This window comes from Chiloscyllium plagiosum, unplaced genomic scaffold (assembly GCF_037043375.1).
Source record: "Chiloscyllium plagiosum isolate Xiang-an unplaced genomic scaffold, Cpla_swu_hap1 HiC_scaffold_23, whole genome shotgun sequence".
NCBI classification, from domain to species: domain Eukaryota; kingdom Metazoa; phylum Chordata; class Chondrichthyes; order Orectolobiformes; family Hemiscylliidae; genus Chiloscyllium; species Chiloscyllium plagiosum.
In genome coordinates, this window is record NW_028270161.1 from 44,549,130 (window position 1) to 44,575,064 (window position 25,935).

Sequence of the window (25,935 nt, forward strand, 5' to 3'; positions counted from 1 at the left end):
TTTACTCACATCTAAAGCAGGTACTGTTCAAAGAACTTCAAGATTGAAAATCTGATCAAGAAAGTCTGATAACTCGCTTGAGCTTTACTTTTGTTATAGATTAAACCAAGGTGAAGAACTATCAAAAGTGTGATCTTCAATCTTGTATCTGCATTGTGTGAGATCAGCCATTTGTAAACATTTGGATTAGCTGAATTTCTTTTTAAAATAAAGACCCATTCTAAATATTGTAAAATAAACTGGCTTATGAGCATCTTTTGGGCATAATTTGAACATTGGCTTGTATTTCATAGAGTACTTATAGTCTTTAAGTTTATTTAAGTTACCAGTTTTATTATTTCAGTGCCTGCATGAACATGGTGTGTTCATTATTTTGATAGTGTTGTTTTAAATGTTATTTATTGAAAGTAAATTAATCTGAATCTCAATCTCTCAAAAGCAATTGAAGCAAGATTATTCATGTCTTGTGAGCTCAGGCAACAATATTCATCACCTTTAAGACACTTGTCACTTGTTCTGTTCAGTGTCCTTACCACTAAACTGTTCTTTGTGTTGTCCTTCTCTGCTTCAAACTCATTTTAGCATGTTCACTTTTCAGTTATAAGCATTTGGGGTACTATTTTCTTTATCTTTTTCAGTTTTCACGAATATACTGTTAGTTTCCAGCTACTTGCATCTTTTTGAGTAATTTTCAACCTCTGAGTTGAAATGTCCCTTGCCAAATTTTTTAATGCATTATTTACAAATCATTGTAGTTACTGAATTAGAATCCGTACAGTGTGGAAACAGGCCCTTCGGCCCAAAAGGTCCGCGCTGACCCTCCAAAGAGTAATCCACCTAGCCCCATTCCCGTACCCTATCACCCTACACTTACCCCTGACTAACGTCTCTAACCTACACATCCCTGAATGCTACGGGGAACCTAGCATGGTCAATTCACCTAACCTGCACATCTTTGGACTGTAGGAGAGAATACGGAGCACCCGGTGGAAACCCATACAGACTGGGAAGAATGTGCAAACTCCACACAGACAGTCGCCCGAGGCTAGAATCAAACCCAGGTCCCTGGCGCTGTGAGGCAGCAGTGCTAACCATTGAGCCACCATGCTGCCTCTCTGTTCATTCTGGCACTTGATTATGCCATTCCCTTTCAACATTACCCTGGGTTCTGCTCATTAAAACTGTCCTCGTTCCATATGTGAACTCATCCAACTCATTTGCAACATTGATTTCTTTACACTCTTAGACTCTGCTACCTTAAGAATCTAAGTAACATTAACTCCTTCTCGTTTTGATCCCTGTGCTTAACCAAGACCCATATAATTTGGATTTGCAGGATTAACATCCATGTGTTGATGAATCCCAAATTTATTCTCTACCTTTTGAGCTGTTTAGTTGCTGATCTATTTATTGTGTGCTTTGAAGCATAATTTTCTCTTGTCCGGCTCCTGGAATGCTGAGACTGTTACCTTTTGATTTCTGATATAGACATCATCATGCAACTTTTTTTTTTGATCAGTAATTTTATTTTTACTGCATGAGTGAGATTTGCATTTTACCTTTTAACAGCTTTCTTAATTTCCTGTTTGGCTGGAACTGACATATTTGATTCCATTTTTGAAGTTCATTTCTGAACCTACTTCTTTCCATCTGTTCCTGAACCCATTCCGTTCCACCTTTTTTAACACTTCATGGAGAAGTTTGCTTGTCTGACTATGTTGACATTTCTGTTCTGTTATTTTTTGGCAAGCTAGAAGGCTAATGTAAATAGAAACTAGTCCCTGTTTAAGCATCACTACTAAGAGGAATTAAGTAACTGTCCCGATCTTGAAATAATGCTAGCAAACGGTCGGTGTTTAAGTCCAATTTGTTTCTATTATGTCAGTTAATAGTCTGGTCCATGGATACATCTCATTGTTGAGGTGTGTGCATCCTATTCCCAGTAGAAATTCCAGGATTGCTGCTTCTCTCCTTATGGAGTCATAGCGATATACAGCACGGAAACAGTACCTTTAGTCTGTCTTGTCAATGCCGAACAGACATCCTAACTTGGTTTAGTCCCATTTGCCAGCATTTGGCCCATATCCCCTTAAATCCTTCATATACCATCCAGATGTCTTTTAAATGTTGTAATTATACCAGCCTCCACCACTTCTTCTGGCATTTCATTTCATACATTCACCACTCTGTGAGAAAGTTGTCCCTCAGGTTCCTTTTATATCTTTTCCCTCTCACCTTAAACCTGTCTCCTCTAGTTTTGGACTCATGTATCGTGGGGAAGAGAGCTTGGCAATTCACACAATCCGTGCACCTCATACCTTTAAAAACTTCCATAAGGTCACTGCTCAGCCTCTGCATTTTAGAACTATGTTAAAAGTGTTATATAATTAGTGGCCTGGCTGGTTTTGTCATGAACCATGATGAGGTACTGGTAATAAAAAAAGTGTAGGAGCAGGAAATCAGACAGCAATTTCCCAGCCTCTCATTGCACATTTATGTACCAAACATTGCTGACTGAGTTACTGAATAACAGCGAGTGCTGATAGCCTCATCATTAGTCCTATGCGAAGATTCAGGCCAGCCAGAAAACAGTTAGCGTACCTTGGACAACAATGCGCAGCAAGTGTCATCAGCTGGAGAAGTGTGATCTCCTGCTTTTGGAACTTTAGCAACAAGTGCTGTATCTCCGTTTCACGCATTACATCTTTCTGGATGTAGTCACAAGAGAGTGCAAGTAGAGGGGCAGTGGATGATCTACCGGCAGTCGGGCTCACACCTCATGGTCCCTCAGAAGTCTCCAAGTGTATCTCACTCCAAGTAAAAGGATGCTAGGTTAGCAAAGATGATAACCAAAGTAAGAAACCAGCAATCGGGATGGCATTTCTTCAAGGGTTATCCCTGGAGGAGAAGCTCCGCATTCTTAAAATTAATGCTTTGGCAGGCCGTCTGTTCAAGAAAAAGATTGCTTGTTTTCTGTTTCTAGTTGTTGGAATTACCAGTTAGTACGTAGGTTGTCAATTGTCAATTAATCTTGCAAAAAAAAAGTCTCCGTCAACTTATTTCATTTATTTAATTTCTATCATTACTTTTATTTGTTTTTTGACCTTGTTAAACTATGCTGCACGCTTGAATATTGAATGCAGCTCAGCCATACTGTATGTAAGCAAAAATTCACTCGGTTGAGATTTGGTGGTATGTATTTTTAATGAATCTCTTAGGCAAAGGTGGAAAGCGACAATGTACATTACACGTTATCATCTTGGATTTTGGCAAAAGTAGTGGATATAATTTGCACTGTGTGGTGTAAAGTATGCTGAGTTGACATCTTCTAGACTTAAAGCTGAATGACAGATCTAATTTGGACTTTTTTTTAAAAGGGAAGATTTTTGTCTATAAATTAATGCAACAAATATTATTAATACATATGCAATTCATTACACTTACTCCACTCTTAAGTTCATAATAAATAGGAACAGGAGTAGGCCATTCAGCTCCTCAAGCCTCCTTCACCATTCAGTTGGATCATGACTGGTCTGGCACTCCTCACATCAACTTTCTTGCCCTTTCCCCATAACCTACTGATAAGTATCTATCTACCTCAGTCTTAAATATACACAGGGACTCTGCCCCACATATCTCTGTCGCAAGGAGTTCCGAGGACACTTCTTAACCTTCTGAGAGAAGAAATTCCTCCTCACTTTTCTTCATTTATATAAATAATTTGGATGTGAACATAGTAAGTATAATTGGTAAGTTTGCAGATGACACTAAAATTGGAGGTGCAGTGGACATCCAAGAAGGTTACCTCAGTACAACAGGATCCTGATCAGATGGGCCAACGGGCTGAGGAATAGCAGATGGAGTTTAATTTAGATAAATGTGAGATGCTGCATTTTGGAAAAGCAAATCAGAGGTTGAGGGTGATAGGGGAAAGATATAAAAAGAACCGAGGGTGGTCCATGTATGGAATAAGCTGTCAAAGGAATTGTTGGAGGCTGGTACAATTACTGCATTTAAAAGGCATCTGGATGGGTACTTGAATAGGAAAGGTTTGGAGGGATATGAGCCAAGTGCTGGCAAACGGCACGCGATTAGGTTCGGATATTTGGTTTGCAAGAACAAGTTGGATCGAAGGGTCTGTTTCTGTGCAGTACATCTCTATTACTGTAATGACTCTATCTCAGTCTTAAATTGGTGCCCCTTACTTCTTAGGTAATGTCCTGTGATCTTACACTGTCATGAAGGGAAGTATCCTCTCAGCATTTATGCTGTCAGGATCTTAAGAATCCTATGTTTCAATGAGATCACCATCTCTTTCTTATAAACTCCAATGAGTAGAACCTACAATGTTTAACCTTTGCTCAAAAGAAATTGCTCTGCATCAGGAATCTTAGTCAAACGTCTCTGAGCTGCCTCCAATGAAATATCTTTCCTTAACAAGGGGACCAAAACTGCTGTCAGTATTCCAGATGTGAACTCACCAGCACCACAGTTGCAGTAAGACTTCTCTACTTTTTATACTCTGACCCCCTTGAGTTAAGGGCCAACATTCTTAAATCTTGTTGATTATTTTCTGTGTCTGTGTGCTAGCTTTCTGTTTCGTGCACAAGTATCCCAAGTCCCTTTGTGATAAAGTTTACCAGGATGTTGCTAGGAATGGAGAGTTTGAGTTGTATGGATAGGCTGGGACTTTTTTCATTGGAGCATAGGAGGTTGAGGGGTGACCATGGAGATTTAACAAAGCATGAGGGGCCATAAGTTAAGGTGAGTAGCAAAGGTGTTTTTTATCCCCAAGATAGGAGGTGATGAGTAAATGAAAGAATATTTTTTTCTGCTCAAGACGGCGAAGTCTACAAATTACAGATCAAGTTCACTTTTTTACAGCTCAAAAATGTTTTCTAAAAGTGTTTGCAAATTAAAACCTTAGTGCAGCAGTTCTGGTTAAAGAACAGAATTAGTTTGTATTTCTGATGCACTAAAATTACGTCATGGATTATGAACTGTAAACTTAAGCAAATAGACATTACAGCAATCTTTTGGAAGACGCATGCATCGAAACGTCATGTGTGCAACTTTATCCTGTGAAGTTTTAAAACCCTTGATTCAATTGGACGTTGAACTTACAATCCCTCCCTTCCCTTTTCTGTACAGAATTCGTCCACAACTCGCTAAAGAGAAAATTGAGGGATGTCATATTTGCACCTCAGTTATACCTGGAGAACCCCAGGTTGTTCTTGGAAAAGATAAAGCATTTACATTTGATTTTGTTTATGACATGGACACTCAGCAGGAAGAGATCTATATGAAGTGTGTTGAAAAGCTTATTGACGGTTGCTTGGAAGGTTACAATGCCACTGTTTTGGCATATGGTCAGGTGAGTGTTGTCCTATTATATAAAGTGTACATTAAGGGCATTTTATATTCAGAATATTTTAAAGAAAAAATGTCAAACTATGAATGCTATAAATTAAGAATTTGTTGAAGTACTAAGCTATTGGAGAGAGCTTAGATGCCGCATCTCATCTCCTGGTTCAATCTTGTCCATCAAATATTCGAGCGAGTGATATTGAGCAGAGTTCTGATGTTTCTCAAAGAGCAAAGCACACTGGAAAGATCCCAAACTCATTCATGAGAATCTCCTTAGTGACTAATTGCAGAATCTAAATCTTGCAATCCGATTTGGTTGACAGCTGTAAATCATGTAGTGATGAGAAATGGGAAGAAAGTAAACTTTTGCTTTTGAAACACGAAAAGTTAAAACAACTTCAGAAGCACAAACAAAACAACATTATTTTTGATATTGTAAAATACACATTTGATCTTTTTTACAGACTGGCTCTGGGAAGACATACACCATGGGGACTGGATTTGATGTCAACATCACTGAAATTGAACAGGGCATTATTCCACGAGCTGTCAAACATCTTTACTATGGTATTGAAGAGCGAAAACGAGTTGCTGTTGAACGTGGGTTGCCAGCACCAGAGTTCAAAGTTAATGCTCAGTTTCTTGAGGTGTGTAGTCTAGAGTCATTATTTGAGGGTCAAAATAGCTGTACTCAATTTCACCTATATTTAGCAAGGTTTCAACATACCCCATTAATAGCTGTGCCAGAAACGCCATATCGCTGATTTTTTTTTTCATCCCATTCATGTTACTTTAATTAGCTAAGCAATGTTGGAAAGTGTCCTATATCATATAGAATTGCATCTAGCTATAGTTAACATGATGACTGTCTGCATAGCTTTGCATAATTGGATACAAGTTTAATTTAGTAGTAAGTGGTGTTCTAGAAGTAGGAATGAAAGTCTGTAAATTCAAGTATTCTAACATGTCTTGCATGTTTTTGAAATGAATAAGTCGAATGTGTTGCAAATTTAGATTTCTTAAAAATAAATTTAGTGAGCACCCAACCAATATGAAAATAGATTGGCTTAAGTTTGAGAAACACAGGTGAAGGTAGAAGGTTGTGAAAAACAGACGAATTAAAGATATGATACAAGGAGTAGATAGGGTATTTGTATGGATTAGAGGAATGAGAGGGTTCAAAACAGTAGTCAAAATAAAGACAAGGTTGCAATAGAGTTGGATACTTAAAGCTGAAAGACTATTTATCCATTGGGGGAATAAGCATTGTATTTTCAAAACTGGAATTCCTTGTTTCTATAAGTTTTCCTTTTGCCTTGAGAGTTTTTAATTCCTTAAAACCAATGCTAAACTTGAGTTTAACACAGTTGACTTAACTCATCTTGTCAAATTTTAATCAATTTATCAGTTTTATCAATTGATAGATCCCATATAATGTAGTAAGTATGTTTCTGAACGATGCATTGTTTTATAAACTACTTCCATTTGTAAACTCTGAAGTTGTACATTGTCTCATTTTTATGATTTTTCTTTCAGCTTTATAATGAAGAAATTCTTGACCTGTTTGATTCAATCCGTGACCTTGAGGCAAGAAACAAAAAATCAAACATTAAGATCCATGAAGATGCAAGTGGAGGAATTTACACTGTGGGAGTAACAACTCGTACCATTAGCTCAGAAGCTGAGGTAAGATTTGGAGTTAAATCAAAAAAGTGATTAAGAATGCTTGGGCAATTTATGTCTGAGTGCCCTTTTACAGTCACCAAACTTTATACAGATTTAGCAGAATTTTATTTGAAACATTGCAATATGGAGCATTTAATTTTTAAAATACATTGCTCAATTGCCCTCTGCCACTTCAAGAAACAGAGAAACACCCTCAACTCTAGATGTGACTCTTCTCCCATCCCTTACCACCCCAGTCATAGTTTGTGATTAGAAAATATTAGATGTCCATCATTTTTTAGAATCAAAGAAACCCAACAGTGTGGAAACTGGCCCTTTGGCCCAACAGTCCACATTGACCCATTCCCCTACCCTTTACTTAACATTTACCCCTGACTAATGCATCTAACCTACACCTCCCTGAACACTGGGCAATTTAGCATGGTCAATTTGCCTAACCTGTATATCTTTGGATTGTGGGAGGAAACCAGAGCACCTGGAGGAAACCCACACAGACATGGGGAGAATGTACAAACTCCACACAGTGGACCGAGACTGGAATTGGTACCTGGCGCTGTGAGGCTGTAGTGCTAATCACTGAGCCACCGTACTTGCAATCATTTACATCCTTCCTTAAATAAAGAGACCAATATTGTACAGTGTTCCTGATAGTTTGCACCAATGTCCTATGTAACTGAAGCAAAGCACCACAACTTTTGAACTTACTTCATTATGAGGGGAACTAATACATACCATTAGCTTTCCTAATTACTTGCTGCAGCTGTATACTAAATTTGTGATTCATGCACTGGGGCACTCAAAGTCAGACAAATGTTGGAGATGGAAGCAGGCAGTTTTAATGTTAGAAGATCTTGCAGCACAACATATCACACCCAGGTTGCAGGCATTTGTTCTTTGTTCTAATTCACATTTGAATAGTTTAAGAAAGAGCATTTGAGTCAATACCTTATTGACAGGCTCCTCGTGAACTTCTGAGGTCTAATATCCCACTCTCAGACACCTTGCTCTCGACTTCCATTTGATTGCATACTGAAAGGTCAGCACCAATACTCAGCAGTGGTGATAACAATTGTTGTGGAGAGAATGTAATTGAGGCTAGCAATCTGTGATGCATCGTACAACCTAAGAAACCTCGCGCAGAAACCTTCAATGACATAAAGACCAATTTCAGACTCTCCTCCTCCACCACCAAACACTGATATCCTGACACTGAATATCCTATTCTACCTTGACCATAAGCTGAACCACTGTCTGAGGGCACAGAGGGTCAAAGTCCTACCATCCAGAATGTTCAGAATGAAAACTCGTTTGTTCATGTCACAGCTTCTAAATGTAATGGCCAAAATATCCAATGTCTGTATAAACTGTTAAACATTTTACATGCAATAGGTTTATATTTTAGAACTTTGTCCAACTGGATCATTCACCTTTTGTCCTGCATTCTACATCTGACAGTGTTGTACAGTTATATCTTTAGTGGATAGCTTATGCTTTTTGAAGTGCTTCTAGTGTCACATTCCTAAAATAACTTTGAGGTTAAAATCTACTTCAGAATATTACTCTCAGTCTGCAGTGGTGCTCATTGGAAAGCAAAAGGGAACAGAAATCCTGACATTTTTGCCTTTAGTCTAGAAACAATGGTACCAATTGTAATGCTGAAAATAACAAACTCACCAAAGACAATGAGTTGAACTTGACCTTTCCTGGTCTGTATGACTCAATAAATGCTCGCTTGGTACATTTGCTAAATTGCTGAGAACAGGCAAAAATAAGTTAGTTGAATGAAGAAGCATTCATCCTAATCTGGATAGTTTGAGTTCAGCCAGCTGAATACATTGGAATTATGTTTAGAAAGATTAAACACTTAACTAAATTTTATAAGTGTTACACAATATAGAGGCTGCAAATGGTGTTAACTACTAACGAGACAAAGGGAACACCTTCGACTGTTGTGGAAGATTTTTAAATCTGTGTTTCTAGAAACTTTGGCAACTAATTTTGTAATTTTATTTTTAATGTTATATATGCTGAAATCCACTTTTTTTTGGTATCCTCTCATACTGCCTGCATTCTGAGCTGGCAGCTGTGGAGAGATTCGATGGAGAATCATAACATTCATGGAACATGGTGCTGCAATGGTACAACATTCATTCTGCCTCGTATAAACGATGGAACTTATGAATGACGTTCTCAAAATCTTAAAGAAGTTCAAAGGTTACTGTACAGTTAGTTTTAGTTAGTTAGAGTCAATAAATGCGGAAGTTGGTAATTTTGGGTAACTAGTAAAGTCAGGTATTTGAGTAGGGAGAGAGGAGACTCCATACTGAAAAGTTGCTACTGTAGTAAGCTCTGCAGTTAGGGCTGGGAGGTCCTTGGAATCCATTAGAGTTCAGGTTCAGGAAAAACCCTGGAAGCTCTCTGGTCTAGTGACAAACTTCTGAGCCATCAGTAATTTAGTGCACCTGAGAGTTGGGGTGAGGAGGTTCATCAGATTAATCCTTATGACTGAATTGTCCAATGAGGAGAGTCGGAGAAAATTCTATTTCCCAGAGTGTGAAGAATGAGAAGTGATTTCATTGAAACTTAGGATATTCGTACATGTTGTGACATAGTGAACATTGGATGTTTCTCCTGATTGATGACTTAAGCTAGAGGACATAGGAGTATACAATTTAAGATTGCGAGGAATTTATTCATTTGAAGAGTGGAGAATCATTAGAATTCTCTACCCGAGACGACTGTGCGACCTTGATAATGACAACAGGTTCAAAAAAGAATTCAATAGTTTTCTGGCAACAAAAGATAATTTAATGGATTTGGTGATAGTGCAAGAAAGTAACATCGAGGAGATGCTCAGCCAAGGTCTAGAATCCTGGTCTAGGCTTGAACAGCTGATTGGCCTATTACTGCTTTTATTTTCTATATTTCTGTTTTCAGCTGAAAACAGCAGCACCAGTCAAATATTCAATTATTTACTTCCTGTTTGTCAGTACAATCTTGTCTCATCTTTCAACTCTGAACTCTGTTCCTGCTTTCTCCCCATAGCCTTTAATCTCTTTAGCACTATATCAAACCCCTTTTGAGAAGATTCCGTGTCTATCCTCAGACTGCAACTCCTGGTTCTGGACACTCTCACTATTGGGAACATGCTTCCTGTATCCACCATGTTTAATTCGCTTAGACTTTTATAGGTTTCTGAGAGTTGTTTCTGAAAGTTCCCTCATTCTTCTGAACTTGAGGAAACCTATTTACTGATTCAATGCCCCGCCACCCCCCCCCCCCCAAGTCAGTCCCACCATCCCAAGAAACCCATCTGGTAGACCTTCGATGCCTTCCTCTACAGTGTAGTGATGTTACTCCTTTAACAAAGTTATGTTGTCCTTGGTGTTTTCTTCCAGAGAGGTCATAAAAACCCAGGTTCCGAAAAGTCTGGGCTTGGATGTTTTTAGGGCCAATTTTATTATAGCTAACAGATACTGCCTCGGACAAAAAAGGCTTTTAAGTTTCAAAAAAAACACTTATACAATGAAAGGGGTGTGGCCAGTTCTCCCAATTCCACTTTCCTTGGGTTTGGTTTGTTTTTTGGCAGTCTGGCTATTTATTTAAAGCAGTCAGGCAATTGTGAAGTTGCTGGACCAAGAGAAGTAGATCCATGCTGACCCTCCCACACCCTGATTCCTCTCTTTGTGCCAAGGGGTGTTTAGGGGGATGTTGCAAGTATTTGGAATAGCATCATGAAGTTGGGATTATCTGTTGGGTTTTCAGATTCCTTAAATTCAGTATTCTGTTCTTTTGCTTGTTTCATTCGTAATCTTGTAAATAAATTCTGTTTGTTTAAAACTACATGGTTTAACCACAGCATCCCTCCTGGAATATCCACATGATACCTGCTTAAAACAACTAGCTAAGTTAGGGTCTGGGCTGCTTTCTTCAAATGTTTTGAGAGGGTCTGGCCTGGCCTGTAACAGATTGCGGGCTCTTAGCGGGATTTGTTCTATAGTTCCAAATTGGGATTAGGGTTGTTGGACTCTAAGACAGCGAGTGGTAGTGTTAGTGTCTTTTATTCCAGGTGTTAAATTTGGTTGGTTTAAACAGTGCTTGGGATAGTAATGGCTCCTTGAGTACCAAAAGAGGTGGAAAAAGTGACCATTGGCGGGGTTTTGCAAAAGGTGGTTAAGGTCAAGCTGCTGGATTTAGCAGCCAAACTAAGGTTGGAGCTGCCGCCTTCGTGAGGAAAGGAGAGATTGCAATAATAGCTCAGTATTTAAATTTGCTGGAAATGCCATTAGAATCTTTTAGAGATGGCTAAAATTCAGTTGAAAATGAAGCTGCTTGAGTTAGAGGCAAAAGACAAGGAAAGGGCGACAGAAATGAAACAGTTTGAATTACGTTTAAAAGCAGAGGAAAGAGTGAATTGCACTAGCAGAACAAAAAGAAAAAGAGAAGAGAGAGAGATAAAGAAAGGGAGTTTGAACTTCAGAAGTTGGCACTTAAGCAGGAGTTCAAAAATTCACTTCCTGAAGTAGGGAGAATTCATGGAAGAGCAGAGAGTTAAAACAGCAAGATTAGCAGCTGAAATGACTGATGATTGAGTTGGTCCATAAATCAAAGTTTGGCTTCCAAAATCAGTTTCAATCCATGAGGGATAGAAATTGGGGAAAAGAGAAATCCTCACGTGGAAAGGGAAAGGTAGATCTCAGTGAAGGTAGAAGGATAGCTTTTACCACAGGGTAAAAAGGAAACCCTTGAAAGGTACAGGGGAGTTAAAAGCTCTACTGTTCTCACTGCAATGAAGTAGGCAACATGAAATCAGTGTTGGTGGGTTAGGAAAAATACTGGGAAGCCAGATGTAGAAAAACAGGGTAAACCAGTGAATTTTGTTGGAGTGGAGGCTAGAATGCCACACTGGAATGTATAAGCTGGTCAGAGGTTGGTGAAGGAGAAAGTACCAAATCATCTTAAACCATGTACCTGCGAAGGTAAACTTTACTCGCATAGTCCAGGTGCAGCAGGTAAAGATGTTACCATATTGAGCGATACAGGATCCTCTCAATCTATGATGCTGAAAGATCAAGAGATATGTACTCTGAAGGACTATTGCCAGAAAAAAATACTAGTAATGGGAATTCACGGTGAGACAAGAAGCGCTCAATTATGTAAAGTAAGGTTAGGGTGTCCAGAGAAGTACTGGACAAACTGAGCTCCAGGTGTACAATTTATCCTTGCTAATGGTATAGCTGGTTCACAGGTAGGAGTGCTCTCTACTTGTTGAAAAGCCAGTGGAAACTCAGGCAGCTGAACTATTGCAGGACACACACATCCTGGGATTTTTCCAGACTGTGTGTTATCGAGGTCACAAAGTCACCAGTTGAATCAGGAGAGATCAAAGAGTACAGATAACAAAATCGAAGTGGAATGAGCAAAGACCCTGTTTGATCAGATGGTGGAGACAAGCCAGGAGCAGATAGCTGACAGAGCAAACACCTTGAGCTCAGCTAAATTTAACGGAGTTACAGCAGTAAGATGAAAATTTAAAGCAATTGTGTCAAAACACATACACAGAAAAAGAATCCAGATGGATCCCTGAATGATGTTATCTTAAAAATGATGTCTTAATGAGGAAATGGAGACCATCACGTTCAAGCAGATGAGAAATGTGCAGAAGTTCATCAAGTTGTATTGCCAGTGGGTTATGGAAAGGAAGTGTTTTGGGTAGCACACAAGCTACCTCTCGGGGATCATTTAAGAGTGAGAAAAACTCGAGCTAAAATACAAAAACACTTTTACTGGCCTGAACTGCACAAGGATGTCATTTTAATTTTGCCATACATATCGTACATGCCAGGTAATTGGAATGGGCAGTAATAAAGCCTACACCTTTAATACCTATTCCTGCATTTGAGGAATTTTTTACTAGAGTCTTAATTGATTGCATAGGACCTCTACCTCAAACAAAAAGTGGGAATCAGTGCTTGTTAACAATAATGGATGTGTCCACGAGACTTCCAGAGGCCATTTCATTATGCAGTGTTGCAGCTAAAAAGATTGAGAGAGGAATTATCCTAATTTTTCACTAAATACGACTACCTACAAAGATACAATCAGACCAAGGGTCAAACTTCACATCGAAATTATTCAAGGAAGTAATGGACAGTTTAGGAATAAAACAATTCCAATCTACTATGTACCATCCAGGGAGCACTAGAAAGGTGGCATCAGACATTTAAAGACCATGTTAAGAACATAAGAACTCGGAGCAGGAGTAAGCCATCCGGCCCTTTCAGCCTGCTCCACCACAATAAGATTGTGGCTAATCTTTTCATGGTCTCAGCTCCACTTATCTGCATTTTAACCATATCCCTTAATTCCATATTTTTCAAATAAATATCTACCTTGGCTTTAAAACTGAATACTGAAGTAGTGTCACCTACTTTCCTGGGCAAGGAATTCCATTGTTTAACAACCCTCTGGGTGAAGAAGTTTCTTCTCTGTTCAGTTCTAAATATGCTTCCTCTAATCTTGAGGCCATGCCCTCTTGGAGGAGAAAGTGAGGACTGCAGATGCTGGAGATCAGAGCGGCTTATGCCCGAAACGTCGATTTCTCCTGTTCCTTGGATGCTGCCTGACCTGCGCTTTTCCAGCAACACATTTTCAGCCATGCCCTCTTGTCCTATTTTCATCTACCAGTGGAAACATCCTATCTCTATTTTATCAATTCCCTTCATAATTTTATATGTTTCTGTAAGATCCCTCTCATTCTTCTGAATTCCAATGAATATAATCCCAATCTACTCAGTCTCTCCTCATAAGCCAATCCCATCAACGCCATAATCAACCTAGTGAATCTCCTCTGCAGCCCCTCCAGTGCCAGTACATCTTTTCTTAAGTAAGGAGACCAAATCTGCACACAGTACTCCAGGTGTGGCCTCATCAGCACCTTGTACAGCTGTGACATGACCTCTCTGTTTTAAACTCAACCCCTTTAGTAACGAAGGACAAAATTCCTTTTGCCTACCCATTCACTTTTGTACCTGCAGACCAACCTTCTGCGCTTCATACACAAGGACACCCAGGTCCCTCTGCAACTCAGCATGCTGCAACTTTTTACTATTCAAGTAAACATCTGTTTTTCTGTTACTCTTACCAAAATGTATGACTTCACATTTACTAATATTGTATTCCACCTTGCCAGACCTTTGGCCACTCACTCAATATATCTATGTTCCTCTGCAAAGTTTCACAGTCCTCTGCAAACTTGACTCTGCCACTTGGCAAATTTTGACACCGTACACATGGTCCAGAACTCCAAATCATCTATATAAATTGTAAATAATTGTGATCCCAACACCGATCCCTGAGGTACGCCACCAGTCACTGATTGCCAGCCAAAATAGCACTAATTTATCCCAACTCTTTGCTTCCTGTCAGTCAACCAATCCTCTATCCATGCTAATACTCTACCCCTAACATCATGCATCCTTATCTTACGCAACAACCTCATGTGCGACACCTTGTCAAAGGCCTTTTGGAAATCCAGGTACACCACATCCATTGGGTCCCTATTGTCCACCTTGCTTGAAATGTCTTAATAGAATTCCAGAAGATTTGTGAAGCATGACTTGCCCTTCATAACCCATGCTGCATCTGTACAATGGGACAATTTCTTTCGAGATGCCCTGCTATTTCTTCCATTGATAATGGACTCAAATATCTTCCCCACTACAGAGCTTAAGTCTATAATTCCCCATCTTTTTGTCTACTTCGCTTTTTAAACAGTGATATCACATTTGCGATTTTCCAATCTGCTGGGACTGCCCTGGAGTCCGGCGAGTTTTGGAAAATTACCGCCAGTCCACCTGCTAGTTCTCCCGCCATCTCTTTTAGTACCCTGGGATGCATGCCATCAGGGCAGGAGACTTATCTCCATCAGCTTACCCAACACTAGCTCTTCCTTTAATAATAATTGCTTCCAGGTCCTCACCTATCTTCGTCTCTTCGTCACTTACTGGCATGTTAATCATATCCTCCACTGTGAGGACCGATGCAAAGTACTTGTTCAATGCCTCAGCCGTTTCATCATATCTCATAACTAACTGCCCTTTCTTTAAAGGACCAGCATTTACTTTAGCCACTCTACTTTGTTTTCTATATTTATAGATTTTTTTTGTTGTTTGTCTTTATATCCTGTGCTAGTTTTTTCTCACACTCTGTCTTTCTTTTCTTTATAGCTCTTTTTGTGACTTCCTATTGACCTTTAAGATTTTGCCAATCTTCTAGATTCCTGCTGCTTTTGACCACTTCGTATGCATTCTCTTTCACTTTGATTGCCTGCCTTATTTCCTTAAACATCCATGGCAGATTACCCCTCCTCTTACAATCCTTCCTTCTCACTGGAATATACTTTTGTTGAGCACTTCAAAAAATTTCTTTGAAGGCCATTCACTGCTCGTCAACTGTTACGCCATAAAGTCTCTGTTCCATGTCTACTTTAGCCAGGTCCTTCCTCATTCTATCGTAGTCCCGCTTATGCAAGCACAGGATCCTGGTATGGGATTTTATTTTCACACTATCCAGCTGTATTTGAAATTCAACCATCCTGTGGTCACTCCTTCCAAGAGGATCCCTGTCTGAGGAAATCAGTTATTCCTGTCTCCTTACATTGGACCAGATCTGCGATAGCTTGCTACCTCATCGGTTCCATTACATGCTGTTCAAGAAAACTATCACGCATACACTCAACGAACTCCTCAAGGCTACCCTGACCAAGTTGGTTCGACCAATCTACATGCAGATTAAAATTTCCCTTGATAACAGCCGTACCATTTTTGCAGGCATTAATTATGTCCTTGTTTATTGCCAACCCTGATGTGATATTATTTGGCGGCCTATAGACTATGAAGCTGAAAAATGTGTTGCTGGAACAGTGCAGCAAGTCAGGCAGCATCCAAGGAGCAAGAGAATTGATGTTTCGGGCATAAGCCCTTCTTCAGGAATGAGGAGGGTATACCAAGCAGGCGAAGATAAATGGTAGGGAGGAGGGACTTGGGCGAGGGGCATTGGGAATGCGATAGGTGGAAGGAGGTTAAGGTGAGAGTGATAGGCTGGAGAGGTCAGGAAGAAGATTGCAGGTCAAGAAGGCGGTGCTGAGTCTGAGGGTTGGGACTGAGATAAGGTGGGTGGAGGGGAAATGAGGACGCTGGAGAAATCTGCATTCATCCCTTGTGGTTGGAGGGTTCCTAGGCGGAAGATGAGGCGCTGTTCCTTCAGGCGTCGTGTTGTCATGGTCTGGCGAGGGAGGAGGCCAAGGGCCTGCATGTCCTTGGTGGAGGGGGTGGGGGAGTTAAAATTGGGTTGGTTGATGCGGGTGTCCCAGAGGTGTTCTCTGAAATGTTCCGCAAGTAGGCGGCCTGTCTCCCCAATGTAGAGGAGGCCACATCGGGTGCAGCGGATGCAGTAAATGATGTGTGTGGAGGTGCAGGTGAATTTGTGATGGATATGGAAGTATCCCTTGGGGCCTTGGAGGGAAGTGAGGGGGGAGGTGTGGGCGCAAGTTTTGCATTTCTTGCGGTTGCAGGGGAAGGTGCCAGGAGTGGAGTTTGGGTTGGTGGGGGGTGTGGACCTGACGAGGGAGTTGCGGAGGGAGTGCCTGCTTGGCAAACCTTCCTCATTCCTGAAGAAACGTCAATTCTCCTGCTCCTTGGATGCTGCCTGACCTGCTGCGCTTTCCAGCAACACATTTTTCAGCTCTGATCTCCAGCATCTGCAATCCTGACTTTCTCCTTTTGGCCTATAGACTATGCCTATCATTGAGTTTTTCATCTTGGAATTCCTAATTTCCACCCAGATGGATTCAACCTCGCTCCATAGAACTGATATCATCTCTCAGCACCACCCTGATGTTGTCCTTGAATATCAGCTACCAGAATGCACCTCCCCTGCATTCCTATCTATCCTTCCAAATAGCCCTGGATATTTAATTCCCAGTCATGACCATTCTGCGACCATGTCTCTGTGATGGCTACCAAATCATATTTGTTCACAATGACTTTTGCTTCCTCCATAGTCTGCCAAGAGCTTAAACCCTCCTGCCTACATGCTAACCTGCTGTGTACCTTTTCATTTATTGCCATAATTGTTGTTGCCCCACCCCACCCCCACTCACATCCTCCTTCTCTTCTCTCCCCCCCCCCCCCCCCCCCCCCCCAAAAAAAAGATATTGAGGGTTTATAGTCATGGCTCTCCAGATGATTGGGATAAGCAAAATGTGTTTGTGCATTTGAATTGTTTTTGGACATGAAGTGAGAGGACCACTAAAATTGATTAAGGTAAAATTGGTAAGTCAGAATTCAGACCACATATTTGGACTGTGTCAAATTTTAGGGAACAATTAAATAGAGCAGGGGAGTTGGCTACAAGGCATTTAAAAGTATCACAGCATTAAATGAAACAGGAAGCTTACAAGAAATCAAAAACTTGCAATTTTGCTATCAGGGATGAGGTGTTAGTGTTACTACCAGTGATCGGTGAACCTTTTAAAGCGGAAGGAAATTAAGTGAGATGAACTGTTTGATAAAGACTCCAGACAGAAAGGAATCTGTATCATGTGAATATGCTCAAAAGGTATTTTCACAGGGAAGGAAAGCCAAAGAAGACTGTTATTGGTTACAACACAGTGAAGAACCAAGTTCACAGGATTTCGAATTGGACATTCCTCAAATTAAATTGGACAATGAGGAAGTTGTCAAAAATTAGGATAAATTATTGAGTTATTTTCCAGAGGAAAATCGAAATACCTGAACGAGTTATTATTATAACATGAGGAGATGTGTCAAAATAGGCTGGAAAGTACTAATCTAACTATGCATGATCTGGATATAGGAGATGCTGTTCTGATTAAGCAACATCCTTACAGGCATAACCCGGTTAAGTTGGCACAGGCTCAAAAGGACATTAAATGCATGGTCCAACATGACAATCGAAGTGAGTTACAGTAACTGGAACTGAAATGGTGTCAAAACCAGGTCGCAATCAGTGGTTATGTGTGGGCTGTTGCAAATTCAGTGTCGTTACAAAGACTGATGCATGTTCGATTTTGCCTTTGGAAGACTGTGTTGAAAAGGTAGGACGAGCCACTTGTATTTCTAAGTTAGACTTGCTCAGAGGGTACCTTTGTCAGAAAGAGCAAAGGCAATTTTGGCTTTCCTATCACTGAACACACTGTATAAGTTTAAAGTTATGCTGTTTGGTACGAAAAATGCGCCAGTCACATTTCAAAGATTAACCAATAAGGTCATTGCCAGATTACCCAATTGTGTTTATATATATATAAATGACCTGGTGGTTTTCAGTCACACGTGGAAGGAATATTTGCAACAATTATCAGACTTTTTTGATTGACTTTGGAAGGATGGCTTGGTGATTAAACCTGGCTAAATGTGAATTTCCCAAAGCCTAGGTCACCTTCCTAAGCCATGTTATTGGATATTGATAAAGGGCCCCACGAGATGCAAGAACAAAAGTAATATGGGCAGTTCTGCATACCACTGACAAAAAGAGCATACTACTGACAAAAAGAGCATACCACTGACAAAAAGTTCCTGGGATTGAATGGATTTTATCAAAAATTCTTTCCAAATTTTAGCAGTGTGGCAGCTCCACTCACTGAATTGCTAAAGAAAGGCAAGAAGTTTCAATGGACAGCGGACTGTCAGAAGGCATTTGACAGCTTTGAAAGCTGTTAACCACTACCCCAGTATTGGCCACACCTAATTTTACAAAGCCATTCAAGGTAGCTATTGATGCAAGTGAGTGGGTGTCAGTGCTGTGCTCTTGCAGGAAGATGACAAGAAAATAGAAAGACCTATTGGGTATTTCTCCAGGAAATTGACCATTCATCAGCAGAAATATTTGACATTTGAGAAGGAGACTTTGAGCTTAGTGTTGGCGTTACAACGTTTCAATGTTTATCAGTAACGTGGATGAAACAGTCCTATACTCTGACCATAACCCATCGAAGTTTGTGGAGAAATTTAAGGACAAAAATGCCAAACTGTTGCAGCCATTCAATTTGAAAATTGTGCATGTGGCAGGCTGAGAGAACGTGATTGCGGACGCGTTGTCGAGGCTTGAATGAGAAACGGAGGCATTCTGTGAAACAGAATGTTGTGCATGTTTATTGTCAATGTAGTGTATATGGATGTTGTCGTGTACTAACAGTTTAAAATTAAGGGGTTTTAAAATGAAGCTGTCTTTGGATTTCTTTTTGGTTGGGGGTGGGTGGGTGTGATTATGCTGCTCCTTTTAACAAGGTTATGTTGTCCTTGGTTGTTTTTTCCAGAGAGGTCATAAAAACCCAGATTCTGAAAAGTTCGGGCGTGGATGGTTTTTAGGGCCAATTTTATTATAGCTAACAGATTCTACCTCAGGCCAAAAAGGCTTTCAAGTTTCAAAAAAATCACTCTTACAATGAGAGAGGCCAGTTCTCCCAATTCCGCTTTTCTCTGGTTTGGTTTGTCTTTCGGCAGTCTGCCTATTCATTAAAAGCAGTCAGGCAATTGTGGAGCTGCTGGACCCAAGAGCAGCAGGTTCATGCTAACTATCCCACTCTCTGATTTCTTCCTGTAAGACCCTGTGTTTAATTTGGCCTTTTTTGTCAGGGGTGTTTAGGGGAATTGTTGCAAGTATTTGACACAGCATCGTAAAGTGGATGATCTGTTGGGGTTTCAGGTAGCTTAGGTTATAGAGTCATAGAGAGGTACAACACGAAACAGACTCTTCGGTCCAACTCGTCCATGCTGACTGCATATCCTAACCTAATCTAATCCTGTTTGCCAGTACTTGGCCTATATCCTCTTAACCCTTCTTATTTGTATATCCACCTAGATGCCTTTTAAAATGCTGTAATTGTACCAGCCACCTCTACTTCCTCTGGCAGCTCATTCCATACATGCCCCACCCTCTGCATGAAAAACATTGCTTCTTAGGTCCCTTTTATATCTTTCTCCTCACTCTAAACTTATGCCCTCTAGTTCTGAGCTCCGCCACCGAGGGAAAAGATCTTGTTCTATTTTTCCTATTCATGCCCCTTGTGATTTTATAAACCTCTGAGGTCACTCCTCAGCCTCTGACGCTCCAGGGAAAACAGCCGCCTGTTCAGTCTCCCTATAGCTCAAGTCCTCAAACTCTGGCAACATCCTTGTAAATCTTATCTGAACCTTTTAAAGTTTCACAACATCCTTCTGATAGGAAGAAGGCCAGAAATGCATTAATATTCCAAAACTGGCCTAACTAATGTCCTGTACTGCTGCAACATGACCTCCCAACTCCTATACTCAATGCCATGACCAGTAAAGGCAAACATACCAAATGCCTTCTTCACTATCCTGTCTAATTGCAACTATACTTTCAAGGAGCTATGACCTACACTCCAAGGTCTCTTCAGCAACTCTCCCCAGGACCTTACCATTAAGTGTATAAGTTCCTCTCTGATTTGCTTTTCTAAAATGCAGCACCTCGCACTTATCTAAATTAAACTCCATCTGCCACCATTCAGTCCATTGGCCCATCTCGGAGGTTGTACTCTGAGGTAACCTTTGCTGTCAACTTCACCTCCAATTTTGGTGTCATCTGCAAACTTATTAACTATACCTCTCTATGTTATTCAGTATTCTGTTCTCTTTTGTTTTGTGTTGCATTGGTAATCTTGTAAATAGATTGTTTGTTTAAAACAAAGTGCATTGACCAACTGCATCCTGGAATACCTGCGTTACACCTGCTTAAAACAGCTAGCAAAGTTATGGTCTGGACTGCTTTCTTGTAATATTTTGTGAAATACGTGAGAGCTTGGAGGAACCCAGGGCACTACCAGTTTGGTGCAGCTAACTATTGCAGACAAACTATAAATGTACATGCGATTAGGCTTTGGAATACAACTGCCAAAATCATGTGTGATCCCAATCAGAATGTGAACAGTTGTTGACATAGTCTGGTAGTGCCTTTTGTGGTGTGTTGTAAGGCTAGCTTTTTGAAATTGAATATTTGGAATTGCTTGTTAAGTTTTACTGAGTTACCAATGTCTCTGAAATTTATGGTAAATCCATGGGATCTGACTTGGCTGCATTCATTCTTTGATATGCTGTTTGGGGTGTTGGACCCTGGTTTGTCTATTTTGGAGCTTTATCTCCTGTTAGTTTAAAATGTTAGAATATCCGTTACAAGGATATTGTAGATTGCTTTGCTATATAAATTCATATAGTAAAGCTTATTTAATTTGTTCAATACCATGGAATATTGTGGCTTATTCTTTCAGCATGTACTTGAAACCTCAAGCTTTGAGTTTCCTTGTAAAAAAATAATTGTCCTGAGTGAGCTGTTAATATAAATTTGGTTATCTTTTCCAAGATCGTAACATAGAGTCATAGAATCATAGAGACGTACAGCATGGAAGCAGACCCTTCGGTCCAACCTGTCCATGCCGACCAGATATCCTAACCCAATCTAGTCCCATCTGCCAGCATCCGGCCCATATCCCTCCAAACCCTTCCTATTCATATACCCATCCAAATGCTGCTTAAATGTTGCATTTGTACCAGCTTCCACCACATCCTCTGGCAGCTCATTCCATACACGTACCACCCTCTGTGTGAAATCGTTGCCCCTTAGGTCTCTTTTATATATTTCCTCTCTCACCCGAAATCTATGCATTCTAGTTCTGGACTCCTCGACCCCAGGGAAAAGACTGTCTATTTTTCTTATTAATGCCCCTCATAATTTTGTAAACCTCTATAAGGTCACCCCTCAGCCTCCGACGCTCCAGGGAAAACAGCCCCAGCCTGTTCAGCCTCTCCTTATAGCTCAAATTCTCCAACCCTGGCAACATCCTTAAATCTTTTCTGAACCCTTTCAAGTTTCCCAACATCTTTCCGATAGGAAGGAGACCAGAATTGCACGCAATATTCCAACAGTGGCCTAACCAATGTCCTGTACAGCCGCAACATGACCTCCCAACGCCTGTACTCAATATTCTGATCAATAAAGGAAAACATACCATAACGGTGGCTTCACTATCCTATCTACCTGCGATTCCATTTTCAAGGAGCTATGAACCTGCACTCCAAGGTCTGTTTATTCAGCAACACTCCCTAGGACCTTACCATTAAGTGTATAAGTCCTGCTAAGATTTGCTTTCCCAAAATGCAGCACCTCGCATTTATCTGAATTAAAATCCATCTGCCACTTCTCTGCCCATTGGCCCATCTGGTCAAGATCCTGTTGTAATCTGAGGTAACCCTCTTTGCTGTCCACTACACCTTCAATTTTGGTGTCATCTGCAAACTTACTAACTGTACCTCTTATGCTCACATCCAAATCATTTATGTAAATGACAAAAAGTAGAGGACCAGCACCGATCCTTGTGACACTCCACTGATCACAGGCCTCCAGTCTGAAAAACAACCCTCCACCATCACCCTCTGTCTTCTACCTTTGAATCAATTCTGTGTCCAAATGGCTAGTTCTCCCTGTATTCCATGAGATCTAACCTTGCTAATCAGTCTCCCTTGGGGAACCTTGTCAAATGCCTTACTGAAGTCCATACAGATCTGCCCTCATCAATTATCTTTCTTACTTCTTCAAAAAACTCAATCAAGTTTGTGAGACATGATTTCCCACGCACAAAGCCATGTTGACTATCCCTAATCAGTCCTTGCCTTTCCAAATACATGTACATTCTGTTCCCTCAGGATTCCCTCCAACAACTTGCCCACCACTGAGATCAGGCTCACCGGTCTATAGTTCCCAGGCTTGTCTTTACTGTGCTTCTTAAACAGTGGTACCACGTTTGCCAACCTCCAGTCTTCCGATACCTCACCTGTGACTATCGATGATACAAATATCTCAGCAAGAAGCCCAGCAAACACTTCTCTAGCTTCCCACAGAGTTCTCGGGTACACCTGATACGGTCCTGGGGATTTAGGCTGAAACTTTATTGCTGGAACAGCACAGCAGGTCAGGCAGCATCTAGGGAACAGAAGATTCGACGTTTCGGGCACATGCCCTTCTTCAGGAATGAGCAGAGAGTGTTCAGCAGGAGAAGATAAAAGGTAGGGAGGAGGGACTTGGAGGAGGGGCGTTGGAAATGTGATAGGTGGAAAGAGGTCAAGGTGAGGGTGATAGGTCGGAGTAGGGTGGAGGCGGAGAGGTCAAGAAGAAGACTGCAGGTCAGGAAGGCGGTGCCGGGCTGGAGGGATTCGGCTGAGACAAGGTGGGGGGAGAGGGGATGAAGAAACTGGTGAAGTCCAAGTTCATCCCCTGTGGTTGGAGGGTTCCCAGTCGGAAGATAAGACGCTCCTCCTCCGACCGTCGCGTTGTTGTGGTTTGGCGGTGGATGAGTCCAATGACCTGCATATCCTCGGTGGAGTGGGAGGGGGAGTTGAAATGCTGTGCTACAGGGTGATTGGGTTGGTTCGTCCGGGTGGCCCAGAGGTGCTCTCTGAATCGCTCCGCAAGTAGGCGGCCTGTCTCCCCAATATAGAGGAGGCCACACCGGCTGCAGCGGATGCAGTAGATAATGTGGGTGGAGGTGCAGCTGAATCTGTGGCGGATATGGAAGTTTCCTTTGGGGCCTTGGAGAGAAGTGAGGGGGGAGGTGTGGGCGCAAGTGTTGCACCTCCTGCGGTTGCAAGGGAAGGTGCCGGGAGTGGAGGTTGGGTCGGTGGGGGGTATGGATCTGACAAGGGAGTCGCGGAGGGAGTGGTCTCTACGGAAAGCTGATAGAGGAGGGGAGGGAAATATATCCTTGGTGGTGGGGTCCGTTTGGAGGTGGCGGAAGTGACGGCGGATGATGCGCTGTACATGGAGATTGGTGGGGTGGTAGGTGAGGACCAGTGGGGTTCTGTCCTGGTGGCGGTTGGAGGGGCGGGGCTCAAGGGCGGAGGAGCGGGAAGTGGAGGAGATGCGGTGGAGGGCATCGTCGATCACGTCGGGGGGGAAATTGCGGTCCTTGAAGAAGGAGGCCGTCTGTGTTGTGCGTATTTTGAACTGGTCCTCCTGGGAGCAGATGCGGCGGAGACGAAGGAATTGGGAGAATGGGATGGCGTTTTTACAGGGGGCGGGGTGGGAGGAGGTGTAGTCCAGGTAGCTGTGGGAGTCGGTCGGTTTGTAGTAGATGTCCGTGTTGATTCGGTCGTCTGAGATAGAAACAGAAAGGTCTAGGAAGGGGAGGGAGGAGTCCGAGACTGTCCAGGTGAATTTGAGGTCGGGGTGGAAGGTGTTAGTGTAGTGGATGAACTGTTCAACCTCCTCGTGGGAGCACGAGGTAGCGCCGATACAGTCATCAATGTAGCGGAGGAAAAGATGGGGGGTGGGGCCAGTGTAGTTGCGGAAGATGGATTGTTCCACATACCCTACATGTCCTGGGGATTTATCCACCTTTAACCGTTTCAAGACATCCAGCACTTCCTCCTCTGTAATCTGAACACTTTGCAAGATGACATAAATAGGGATCCCCATGTTTTCCTATGATATTGGGTATTATGTTATACCCAGAAGGCAAGAAGAGTAATTCCAAGGAAAAGTCTATTCTCTTTTACAGTTTTGTGTGCACTCTGTTTCTTTTAGAAGTATACAAGCATGCTGGGAACACACAATGGCCTCGGTTAATCACATGATTACATTCCCAGAAGCTTCGGAACCATTTACAATATATTGACATTGCAGATCAAGCTAAAGCAAATGTGTTAGAAGTGATTTGTCTGTTTTCAGCCATAAAAAGCGGGACTAAAAAGGGAAAGGAGTAAATTGAATGCCTCCCCATATCAAGCTTAAGAGAGCAAAGCCAACCATAATTCAAATTCACTCAATTACTCCCTTTATCCCTGAGATGTACCTTTTTTAAATTGAAGAAACTATCACTTTTTGACAGTTTAGCAACATACAGCTTTTGGGAGAGAAAACTCTGAAACTGACATTTGCAGAAAATTTCCCAAAGATGCTTGTTTGTTAAAATGAACGGAAAGATGGTTATGAAATTGTGCTTACAGTATGCTAGTGTATTTGTTAATCTTTTGTAAAGGTCAACACCTGACTTCTAGCCTAAAAAATGAAAACATTTTGTACTCTGCACCTATTCACTGGAGAAGTAAAACCTGCCCTTGTAAACAAACTTTGTCGAAGTGTTGAATATCATACTGTTGAAGGCAGTTGTTTTGTTTCTTGTGACTATGTACATCAATGTGCGCTGTCAGGGCTACTACTCACTTGTGCACACTGCTCACTGTGTTCCCGCCAGACGTAATCTCATACCAACTAATATATGATAGTATTATGAAGGAACAGTAGATGCACAGGCTAGTTCAAACTTTGCAATTTTAAAAACTAAGCAGACATATAATTGTGCAGCAACCACAGGATTGAAGATATCAGAGAAGAATGTTCGAGATTGAAGCAAGCGCTCTAGCAAAAATAAATCTGTAAATGTAGGGAAGCATGTGACTGCAAGTTGCACAATATTTCACTGAAAATTGCCTGAATGGATCCTGTTTCCTATGTGTGAAACAGCAAAAATCCAGTCAAGAAAATTAAGTGTTGCAGACTTTGAAGGCATTCCTTGGATGGTGTGCCTGGTTTAGAAGGAGAAGCTATTTTGTACTACTGCTGAAATTTAAGATTTCACTGTTTCAAAGAAGAATTCGATGGCCTCTTATTGCACTTCAGAGACATTTCCAAAAGAATGGATGCAGATTAGTAACCTGGATGGATGCCAGCTAGTTAAACAATTCGCCAAATTGTAGAAAATGATAGTGTTAAGAATACTACCAGGACCACCCCAAACAAAGTAGCGGATGATATTTGTGAGAAAGGATCACTGTAAATTGGTGAGAAATT

At 41.2% G+C, this 25,935-nt stretch overlaps 1 protein-coding gene across 4 annotated transcripts in view; it reads left to right on the forward strand.

The window, feature by feature from the left end:
* kif21a (kinesin family member 21A) overlaps positions 1-25,935 on the forward strand; it is a 146,246-nt gene that overhangs the window by 20,449 nt on the left and 99,862 nt on the right. For all 4 annotated transcript variants that reach the window (XM_043713606.2, XM_087999610.1, XM_043713604.2 and 1 more), the window contains exons 2-4: positions 5,152-5,374; positions 5,832-6,014; positions 6,904-7,053. In XM_043713606.2, the coding sequence (XP_043569541.2) occupies positions 5,152-5,374; positions 5,832-6,014; positions 6,904-7,053 (556 nt within the window). The remainder of the gene's footprint in view (positions 1-5,151; positions 5,375-5,831; positions 6,015-6,903; positions 7,054-25,935) is intronic.